General features: G+C 37.6%; 1 protein-coding gene across 1 annotated transcript; it reads right to left on the reverse strand.

Annotated features, from left to right (window-relative positions):
* Window positions 1–966: 966 nt before the first annotated feature.
* Window positions 967–10,594, reverse strand: CUNH8orf88 (chromosome unknown C8orf88 homolog). The gene is made up of 5 exons (XM_057402979.1): window positions 10,501–10,594; window positions 9,638–9,714; window positions 6,513–6,597; window positions 3,737–3,843; window positions 967–1,248 (listed from the first exon to the last, which is right to left on the reverse strand). The coding sequence occupies exons 1-5, from the start codon at window positions 10,577–10,579 to the stop codon at window positions 1,210–1,212; spliced, it is 387 nt and encodes a 128-aa protein (XP_057258962.1). The 5' UTR covers window positions 10,580–10,594; the 3' UTR covers window positions 967–1,209.
* Window positions 10,595–11,835: the final 1,241 nt, after the last annotated feature.

The raw sequence follows: 11,835 nt of genomic DNA on the forward strand, positions 1-11,835 counted from the left end.
GGCTTCAGTGTGTGCTCGCAGCCCAGAAAGCCAACTTCCAAAGGAGTGTGCCCTGCAGGTTGAAGGAGGTGATCCTGCCCCTCTACTCTGCTGTCGTGAGACCTCACCTGGAGTGCTCTGTGCAGTTCTGGTGTCCTCAACATAAACAGGACATGGAACTGTTGGAAAAAGTCCAGAGGAGGGCCACAAGGATGATCAGGGGACTGGAGCACCTCCCGTATGAAGACAGGCTGAGAAAGTTCGGGCTCAGCCTGGAGAAGGCCATGGGGAGACCTCATAGAAGCCTTCCAGTATCTGAAGGAGGCCTATAAGGATGCTGGGGAGGGACTCTTCATTAGGGACTGTAGTGACAGGACAAGAGGTAACAGGCTCAAACTTAAACAGGGGAAGTTTAGATTGGATATAAGGAAGAAATTCTTTCCTGTTAGGGTGGTGAGGCACTGGAATGGTCCATCCCAAGGAAGTTGTGAATGGTCCATCCCTGGGGGTTTTCAAGGCCAGGATGAACAGAGCCTTGGGTGACATGGTTTAGTGGGAGGTGTCCCTGCCCATAGCAGGGGGGTTGGAACTTGATGATCTTAAGGTCCTTTCCAATCCAAACTATTCTATGATTTTATGATCCATGATGAGATAGATTTCATGTTTTAGTGAAACTTAGTAGCAAGACACTTTGTAATTTGAAAGAAGGTATGTATGCATAATATACTAAGAATGTACTAACTTGTGTCAAGTTGGAGATTTCAAATTAAGAAAGCAAGCCAGTGAAGTTTCAGGGGGAAAAAATAAGCTAGAGGGGCACATACCCTAAGACACATGAAATTTGACACAGGCAGTATGTGTCATTCCATTATTAGTGCTAACGAAGGGTGGTGGGAGCATGCAAAAAGCCCCAGTCAAGCATTGGTTTAGAATTTATGGTCAGACACTCTACATGGCTACATAAGACAGACAATGCAAGGAAAAAAACCTGCCACAGCAAAATGTAGAATTTTTTATTTTCACTGTAATTGTTATTACCATCTTAGGCTTTACAAATTAAAGGTTTGGCTTTTAACACAGTCAGGCAATTACCGGAAGAAACAGGCTTTTTCGTAAATTTCACTGGGTTCTACTTTCACCTGCAGACATCCAAGTACTTTCAAAACTCTTTAAGATCTACATCACATGTAGCTCCTTCATTGATGGATTTCTCATTGTCCAAACAACCTGTCATTTCTTGCACATGTCAATAAAAGGCCTGCTCTTTTCCTGTAAGACAAATAAACCATCAAATTACTTCCATTCTAAGAGGTCATTTAAATTAAGGGTCTGCTTATAACCCATTTCTACTCCACATACATTTAACAATTTTTTTTGGTTTTGGTTTTGTTCTTCTGTTATGTTTGGGTTTTCAGATTGGTGCAAACAGCTCTACTTTCATTAATCATACAGACTTCACCTGAAATCTTTCTGGGAGACGCTGTCAACACAGAGACTTCAGTTCAAATGCTGAGCTATGTATAGGCAGACCTCACCCCATGTCTCAAAAAAAAAACACTGTCCTTCACTATAAATGCAACCCACAGCCTCCTAATGGCAACCACAGCATCTGCCTTGTACAAGTCCCTCTAGGAAGCCTTCTCCATCTGAAAATACGGCTTTCACTCAACGATGGGCATATACTTCAGCAGCAACTTCAAAAAATCAGAACTAGGGAAAAGTCCTGAGATGGGCAACAACTAGCTGAATAGTCAATGCAGTGGCAAACTGCTGACAACCACCGGCTCCTAAATTCAAGCTCACTGACACTGAGATTTCCAGCAAGGTTCTTATACTTTAACTGAGATCTTGCAACACTCTTGGAAACAATGGTAATTTTTTCCTCTTCCTTGCCAATAAGGAAACTGCTTAGCGAAAAGCAAGCAGGTATATCCATGCAGCCATACAAAATGTATCTTAAGACAGTTCACATCCAAATAGCTTAAATGTTTAATTCATGCTAATATGCTGCCAAACTCCCAAATTACTAAAAATCCAGTATCTACACAAAATTCAACACTGGAATACAAGAGTGGCTGGTTTACCTTATATTAACAACAAAACATTCATTTTAGTCAATTCAGAAATGCAGACTATCACTAACCAAGTTTCTTCTGAAGTATGACTGGCAAGCTGATACTACTACCCTTATATACTAAAGAGAGCAGTATACTTGCAATACCTTTTTCAACACTCTCCAGGATCACACAGAAAATTCTCCACCTTTTGCTGTCTTTTAAAAACAGGATTTTTTTCCTTTAGGTTCCTACTTAACCATCCACACTTTGTGCTTAAGACACCAGTAATAATAGCTAAGTGATACACTTTATGTTACTTTAATTCAATATCCTGACTAATAAAGGTTTCTAATTTACCCATCCCCTTTTGCAGCTGAATAGAATCAGAAAACTCCATTTTTTTCATATGTATGATAAACTAGCATATGCAGAGGAAAAACTTTTAAGAGCAGGCCTCACAGTCAGTTACTCTTTATTTCTAACAACACAACTATATATAACTGAGTCCTACACACATGGATCCCCCAGCCTGAAAACAATCTCTTAAAACACATGCAACCCATCTTGGCTTGCACCAGTTTTTACTATCTTTCTTTCCCTCTATCGAAATTATTTGCAATTTTGCCATGTCACGAGCAATTTTAGAGTTCATTTATCCACTGATTATATTCTGCAGGGATTCTCCTTTACTTACGAACATAACCATGTGAAAATGTATGTATTATTGAAATTTTCCCCCTTGGAAACTCAAGTGACAGGAAGAGGGGAAAAGAAGTTGGGAAATTCACGAGTTGTAACTTCCCTATCTGCAGGCAGGCTTGCAAACAAGTAAAGCTTTCATCTTGAGGACATGTAAAAAGTAAGATCAAGGAAGGCCAATTTCTGTCTTTTATTAGTTTAACTTTTTTTTTTTTTCCCTAAGGATCAGAAGTTTACAACTCTCAAATTGTGGCCAACACAGCAGTGATCCGGACATACTTCTCCAGGATAGGAATCTTACTTCTAGAAGAAATACACCCTTATGGCCTCAAAAGCAGCCTAGTATTTAGCCTGATTTGATATAAAGCTTATACCCAAGAATGTTTTCCCAAACCTGATATGTGGAATGCGAGGCATTAAATTTTTTTCTCTAAGCATACAAAGTCTTTGAGGATTACTTCTTCTTACAGGTTAAGGTGGCACTCCTGGATATCCTTCACATTCATCATTCATTTTTACTCATTTCTTCCCAACAACACAGATCAGGAATGTTAACACAAACTGCGTTAAGCTCATCAGTGGACACTGATGCATGGGCAACTTAAACACTGAAACCAGACTTTCACAAAGCCAGAAATTTATCAAGATTGCTCTCTTTTATTTTCAGAAGACAGACACAGAATTCACACAGACTACTAAAGCTATGTACTGTGATTTCATGGTAGAAAGCTTTTATATGATTCCACATTGATTTTAAATTTGGAATTTCTGGAAAACAATTAAACACCACTTTTCCTTTGTATGGCACTTGCCATGGCAAGATGCCAAATACTGATTGGGGAAATCATGTACAAAAGTAACAGAGCTGAACTGTACAATCTGTCTTTTGACAGTTTTATCAATTTGGCAGGCAAGTCAGAAGAAAAATGTTTCCTATCAAATGGGTTGTCAAAACCTCCATGACTGTTTTACAACTTCAGTTAATAAAAAAATGCACTTACCGGCTTTTCAAGTACAATTGGATGATCAGGAAGAAACTCTGGCTTCTTCTGAGAGAGAGAAACACTTGAAAGTTTCAGAAGGAAATCCCTGCTGTATTTGATCCTTCCTGTCAATACACAAAATTACAACGTTCGATGTTGTTCAAGGCATTAAGGTTCGGAATTCAGAAAACTGATTTATTTCTTCTACAAAGGTGGAAATGCTGCACATAAAACACAAAAATCAGTAGTAAACCCAACAGTAATTTAAGCCTGACCTTGTCTTCGGATAATTTGTAGAAAATTACAGAGAATTTCACTTTATCAAACTGACTTATTTGAAAACTTAGGGCTTTCTTTTGTTTCTCCCTTGTTTAAAAACATATGATGAAGATGACTTCTATGAGGCCTTCAATATAGTCCCCCACAAAACCCTTCTCTCTAAACTGAAAGGTATTGATTTGATGCATTGTTTGGTGTATGAGGAATTGGTCAGATGGTCACATCCAGAGGGCAGTGGTCAATGGCTCTATGTCCAGATGCATACCAGTGATGAGTGGTGTCCCTCAGGGGCCTGTACCGGGACCAGTACTGTTTAATATATTCAACAATGACACAGACAGTAGGATAGAGTGCATCCTCAAGAGAGAACACTAAGCTCAAGTGGTGCAGCTGACATGCCTGAGGGACCTGGACAAGCTTGAGAATTAGGTCCATGTGAACCTTGTAAGGTTTAACATGGCCAAGTGCAAGGTCCTGCATATGGGGTGGGACAAAACCCTGGTATCAATACAGGCTGGGGAATGAAGGGACTGAGAACAACCCTGCCAAGGACTTGGGGTTACTGGTGGATAAAAAAATGGACATGAGACAGCAATGTGCACCCATGGCCCAGAAAGCCAAACATATTCTGGGCTGCATTAAAAAGAAAAGAAGCATGACCAGCAGGTCAAAGGAGGTGATTCTGCCCCTCTTCATGAGACCCCATCTGGAGGTACTGTGTCCAGCTCTGCAGCCATCAGCACTGGAGCAGGAACATTCAGGGTCAGGTTGGACAGGGCCCTGAGCAACCTGGTCTAGTTGAAGATGTCCCTGCTCATTGCAATGAGGTTAGACTTGATGACCTGTAAAGGTCCCTTCCAACTCAAAAGTACTGTATGATTCTGAAAGAAAGCAAGGAAGTGATTGAGATAGCAGCAACAAGCACTTAAGAACTGCAGAGACAGATAACTGAACAGATATGAAATGGAAATTCTTATCTAGAATTTAAGGTACAACTGGAGATAAAAATGGAGTTCCAGTGGAAATCTTACAGTGCAATGGAAGTATCTGTAGACAGCAGCTGAACAACAGGACCTTTGAAGTTGTGCTACAACTTTCCTTAAGGAAAGAATAACGACAATCTACAAACAAACAAAAAGCCTTTGTAAACAAGTGTTGAAAAAAGTTTAACATTATGGACAAATGGGGAGTAGTCTCAACAAGGCATTGCAGAGCACTTAACCACTAAAAAAGACCCAATGTGATGACTTACATGAGACTAGGATCTGATGAGAAGTCATTTAAGATCTTGTAAAACACAACAGTCTCAACACACCACAAGGAGAATCAGTAAAAGATCAGAAACAGATAGAACTTGACAAGCCTGACACCAAACTAGGTCTGAGGAACAGTATTCTATTTACTAAGATCAAGAATAGAAGAAACAAACCTGAGCCTGAAAGGGGTTACATGAAAGACTTAACTTTCAAATTGATCACAACAGTGTAAAATTACTGCTCAAGAACCTGGGTGATGGCAACCTCAGACTGAGGAAAAATAGGAAAGACTCAAAAAAACTGAACAGAATTAGTTCAGTTCTTGAGTACTAAGACCAAACCAAGTCTCCAGAGATTACTTAAGGATTGGAGATTGCAGATGGAGACTTGAGATGCCTGATATGGAAGGTATGAACAGAAGAAACTGTCTCAATGACACTGTCACAGTTCCTGTGACATATTTAAGAATGAAGAATTAGGCAGGAAGCAGTGCAGAGGAGGTCTGTGAGGATGCATTTGGGATCTGGGATTATTCCTTAATGAAAAAAGAGTAAAAGGTTGGCTTGTTTAAACTACCAAACAATGACAAGAACACTGTTATGTTTTCTGAGTACTGAGTGATAGGCAGTACAAAAAGAAAAGCATAAGAACCACCATTTAAGGACAGTGTTGGTAGAAGAACGAACTGTCTAGAACTAATCATAAAAGAAATTTCTAACCATCAGAAAATTAATATTTCAGAAGCACTGTAGTAAGAGTAGGAAAATGAAGCCAAACTGCTAAATTCTTTAATTGGTTCCATGCAATAATCTGCATGCCATGACTGAGCCCTGCAACAGGCTAATAGATGCAACTCAAATCTGTACTGCTCTATACAGAAGCACTTTACACAAAAACAAGATTTTGTGTGAAGATTTTTTTATGCCTTTTTTTTTTTTTTTTTTGTGGTCCCCCCAAAGAAACCCCAAAACAATAAAACAAAATGAAGGAAAAAAGACAGGCACACCCTTATAAGTGAGCAAATCTACTAGTGGAGGTTTCTCACCTCACCTGTGGGTAATTTGTACACTTTCTCTAGAGTGTTATATGAAAAACAGAAATGTTTCATGTAGCTCTCAAACTGTGATACAAAGCCAAACTCTCTAAGCACCAGTTAATCAGAAAAAGTAATACTCATCCTATCCCACATTGCTTTGAAGTTCAGTTGTCTTCTATCCAGAAAATATAACTCTGACACAGATCTTTATGCAGTATTTTACCTTTTTTTGCTTCTGATTCATGCTGGTTTGGTTGACAGGGCATCATAGCTTGAGTTAAAATCTTCACTTCAGTCATTTCAGATAACTAAAATAAGGAAGAAAGAATTAAACATTTTTTGGTATATTTCACAGCATAAAGTTACAAAGTTTGTTTATGTTAAGCACACTAAAACACAGATATATGTTTCTGGGTTTCTTAGTAAAAAATAATAATTGCAGTACAGTTTAATTTGTGCCTGTAGAATGGTTTTTACTCTTGATTACATACAGTAAAGGAATAGTTCAACTACCTACAAAACAGTATAGGTAACCACATTTGAGACAGCAATCTTTTAGACAGAATCTCACAGTGCTATTGTTAGTTTTTAAAAATAACACAATTATCTCCTTTTCTCTGAACTCACCCAGAACACAGCCAGAAGCTGCTACACTTGGGAATAATAAAAAGAGGAAGGACTTTCCATAAAACCAAGAGAGAGATTAGGATTCTCTCATGGAGAAAAAGGTTTCATAAGCATGAAGACCTAACAACCACAGTATAACACCTGAGTTCCTTCCAGCTGCCAAAACCTTGAACTGTTTTGGAAAGTAGGAAAGCTGTTTACTCTCAACAGTTTGACTGAACTCTCAAAATGTCTCCACAGGTTTGGCTGAGGAATTGTAATCTCATTCTGAGACAGATTTAGAATCACAGAATCATAGAATCCTTAGGGTTGGAAAGGACCTTAAGATCATCTAGTTCCAACCCCATGCCATGGGCAGGGACACCTCGCACTAAACCATGCCACCCAAGACTACATCCAGCCTGGCCTTGAACACTGCCAGGGATGGAGTGTTCACAACTTCATTGGGCAACCCATTCCAGTGCTTCACCTGGGAAGAGACAGGGGGAAATGGTGGGGGAGAGCAGAAAGAACTGAAAATTTTGGGAAGCAGCTGCAAAAGCAGAAGAGGTCCTATTATCTGGACAGAGACAGCAGTTAACACCGTAACTGTATCACCAGCTATCATGGTGTGCTAAGAGTAGAAATCGTGAAATGGCAAAATATTTCTAGTATATTATACACCCTGCTCGCACTTCCATTTTTTGTGGTTTAAATTGTTATCTTTTCCTGACTTGTCTAAAGCTGGGGGGAAAAAAAATCTGAAAAAATCTAGGGATTTTGGAGAATGAAGTTAACAGAGAACCATACTGCTAATTCTAACTGCTTTGTGATGCTCAACTAGTCTTCACAAGTCTTAGCTATTTAAAGGTTCCTTCCAAGTGCAAACAAGGATTTAACATACTCTTAAATCCACAAAAAAACATATACATGATAAAGCAGAATGTACAGCAATGTGCCAGTGTCAACACAGCATTTTTACATTTCTTCCTGCACCTTATCATCCTGCCAACTGCTTTATAATATCAAGAGTTCCATTATGTTCAGTTTTAGGTCCAATGCTTAACATTTGAGCAAGCATCACCACTCATAACAGGACTCTTAACACACATTCCTACCTGAAATATATCTACAAAGAATGGAATCCATTTATAAAGAATAACCCAAGAGCAGGGCACATATATCTGAAGCTCAACATCATTTTTAAATGGTAGATTAAGAAGTAGCAATTTAAAGCTGATACTGACTGATGGGAGACTTTTCAAGCATCTCTACCTCAAATAGATCTGAGGTAGTGGACTTAACACTCTCCAGATCTGAAAATTCCTTGCACACCATGAAGTAATAAAATCTATTCTTTGCTTTAAATTATTCAGTTAGGGCACAGCAAGAATTCAGGCTTCACTTTCACTCTGAACACCAGTTTGGCAGAAATTCCCTAGAATCAAAGTTAACATCTTATATACAAGCACTGTCACCGTGCTCATTATTAACAGTAGCTCTTCTCCACTTCCTCTAAGGCTCAAGACTAAAAGTTTCAGACTCAGTAGTTTTAATTCACTGTTCTTTGTACTGAGTTAAATCTAACACTGAACAGCACTCCTGATGTTCCATAATGATGATCCTTTTCTTTCTGGCAGAAGTCTAAGCAGCTTTAAGTGTGCATACTAAATATACCAGAGTAAAGCAGTTTGGAGAATTCAGTTGCCAGATTCTTCAGTTCTTTCACTGCTTTAAGAACCTGGTTTGTGAAGAGTTGGCATTTCTTTTGTTTCTAAAGCCTCCTTTAAACATCTGTAAGTTCATGGCAATTATAATCTGCTTTACTTTTTAAAATCTTCAGCATTCACCATACTTTCCAGAAAGTAACCTGTATTTCCTGTATTAACCTATATTAACTTCACTTTATTCCCTCTTTAATAGATCATCACTACATAAGACTATGACTGGTATAAAAAGTTGTAACAACTTGGTTTTCCTTTAGCCCTACTAAGTGTTATAGCAAAACTTGTTTTTCACTTTACAGTGTGTTTAGTGTTGTGCTTATGTTTTGTAAAAGGTACTATATTGGAGGAGGAGGAACGAAAGGGGATGAGGATAATTAAAGTGTTACGCTTGTAAGATACAGAGCACTATTACTGTCTTGCCAAAAAGGCAGTAAGATTTAAAGTATGTGAAATACAATTACAATTTTGAAGAACAAGTTCTTGAAGTGAAATATATACATTTTTATACATATATTATTCTAGGAATGGGGACATTTCACCATATCAGGAGCCAAAGAGTAAATGAGTAACAACGTACAGCTTTTTCAGATCATCACCGATGCTTTTTGAAACATAATATTCAGCAAGATTAAAAAAAATAAATTAAAATTCTAATGTTATTCTTTACACACAATAAACAAAGACTGTATATGAGTACTTTTAAGTTTTAAACAGCTGTCTTAAATTCAATGAAGACTAAAGAAATGCCACAAAGATTTCTGCAAGACTCTATCTGAATAAGCAATTCATAGAATGCATTTTTCAGATACTAGTGTATACAAGTATCAGGGAAGGGCATTCATGAAACTCATACTTCTTTTTAAAGCTTCTGACTCTGCTAGTTTATAACACCAAGGACACTCCTAGCTCAAAACAGTTTACATTTGATAACATAAGGGAACAGCTGACCTCCAATTCATAACAGTTTAGAACACATTCCATCAACTTTGTAATCTACTGTTTACTCAGTACTCACCCAGTCAACCTTACTCTGCAAACATACTTCAGTGTTTCCAGGTAATTTAGTCTGAAAGTTTAACACAATGGCTGATTCTGGAGAAGACACAGAAAACATTAAAAAAAAAACAAACAAACATTTAAATATACTCCACATCTTTATTTTGTGATAACTGCCACAAGAACATTGCTGAAATCCAACTGCAAAGAGATTATATGGGCATGTAGTCAAAACCTGAAATTTTAAATCACCACAGGACCATTTTCCATTTCTTCCATGAAGTTTAAAGAAAGTAAAAATTTATCATGTTCACATCAGCACTGCTGTTACTTTCTCTGGCCACCAAAGTATTTCTAATTTAACAATAATAGTAGCTGTAATACTTCAATATCTAGATAGCATACACAGGTTTAAAAACAAACCCACACTTGACATAAATACTGCATGATTTTTTTCTAAGGCTTTTGTTTTAAACTTGTATGAAGGCTAGACAAGAACAGTACAGTGCAGTATAGCATGCCTGCAATAAAACCTGAACAATAATCTGTTACATTATAAGTGTTTTATGTTTTCAAAGGAGGAGTCAACTAACCCAAGAAATCCAGATTTAATAGAGAAGCCTGATCCAACTTTCTGAAGCTGGAATTGCAGATGCCTAGCTAGAACACCACCAGAGTTCTGAATAAACCTAATCTAGTTTTAATTCAGACTTTATCACAGAGATGATGCAGTAAACTTCACACACAGCAAGACATTTACGCATGACTGCAGTTTGAACAAAGTCATTAAAAAAAAAAAAAGTCACCTTACATGTCCTTTTGTCTCCTCAAAAGCAACTGCAGCTTTGCCAAAGTGAACCGTATGGTATCCATGCTACTCACCTTGTTTAGAAGACAGATGATGCAGAGGTCGTGCTGCCTGAAAGGATTTACCAATAAACTTTTTAGTTTCCCTTAACATTTTGTACCATGACACTTGTAAAAAACCACCAGAAGTCAATACAGAGCATTCAGTTCCACATGGGGATGCTAAGAAAGAACAGCAGTCTATCTACTACTCATTAATTGCATTTGACAAGAGAATATACTATATTTTAGTATCTGGACAGGAAAAAGAAGAAATTTTATTACATGACAGAATATACTGGATAGAATTTGCATAAGGACAGAATCAGACATACCTTTCATTTTTCCTTCCAACTGAGCTACCCTAGTTTCTTTTTTAAAAGATTTTTTTCTATATGCTTGTCTGTACACTTGGAGAAAGGAGATGGGGACACATGATGGAAATGAAAGTGTTTTCTAACAATTTAATTAACTGGGTTAACTAACACTAGTGTACCTTGTATAGTCTACTGGCTGTAGGAGTTCCATATATATCTACATAAAACTTGCATAACTGGCTTTTAATATCTACTTTAGTAAAATTAATACAGTTTTGCAACTTCCCACTCATTTTAGCTGCTTATAGAAGCACCAAAAACTGCTAAAGTGGTGCTGGGCTGACAGATCTCCCACTATATGTAAACCACTGGTCATAAAATCTTAACTTGTAATATCTATACCTTAATTTTAATCCTACCCCCCTCCAATCTCCTTTGTCAACTGGGAGATTTCACCATTTGAAGGAACTTCAACTTCTTTTAGAGAAAAAGAACAGCAGAAACAACTAACATAATAATGAACGGTACTGAAATTGTGTTTTCTCTAAGAGACTTTACAGGACAAGGGAATAATTGTTATAAAAAAAAAAATCCAAAGTAAACAAACATGACTTCAAGATTTAAAACTGTAGAGATTATTAGCCAGTTCCAGTATGGAACAGGAGAAAAGTTAGGCTATTTAAAACATGATCCATCATCACTCCCTACATTAACCGGTCTTTGCGGGGGGGGGGGGGGGGAATCACTTGATGATTTACTAAATTAAAATCTTTTGAACACCTAACTTTTATAATATTCAAGTAACAACTTTTCAACATAGCCAGTTTGAACCTATTCAGGTCTAGAAACCAACTGTTAAATCTTTACTGTCTGAATTACATCAGTTGAGCAAAAGTCAGGAAAAAAAATTCTGGTTTGATTCCCCAGGTGTGCTACCTTCTCACCTTAAAAATGAAAAACTGAAAGCTGTAGTCAAAAGCAACAATCAAAATTCCTGCAGGTAAATGAACTGAAACTACTGACATGAAAGATTTCATTTTATCCAGATCAGGAA

This window comes from Pezoporus wallicus, unplaced genomic scaffold, assembly GCF_028554395.1.
Source record: "Pezoporus wallicus isolate ANWC-B61680 ecotype Strahan unplaced genomic scaffold, APGP_CSIRO_Pwel_v1 contig_2456, whole genome shotgun sequence".
NCBI lineage: Eukaryota > Metazoa > Chordata > Aves > Psittaciformes > Psittacidae > Pezoporus > Pezoporus wallicus.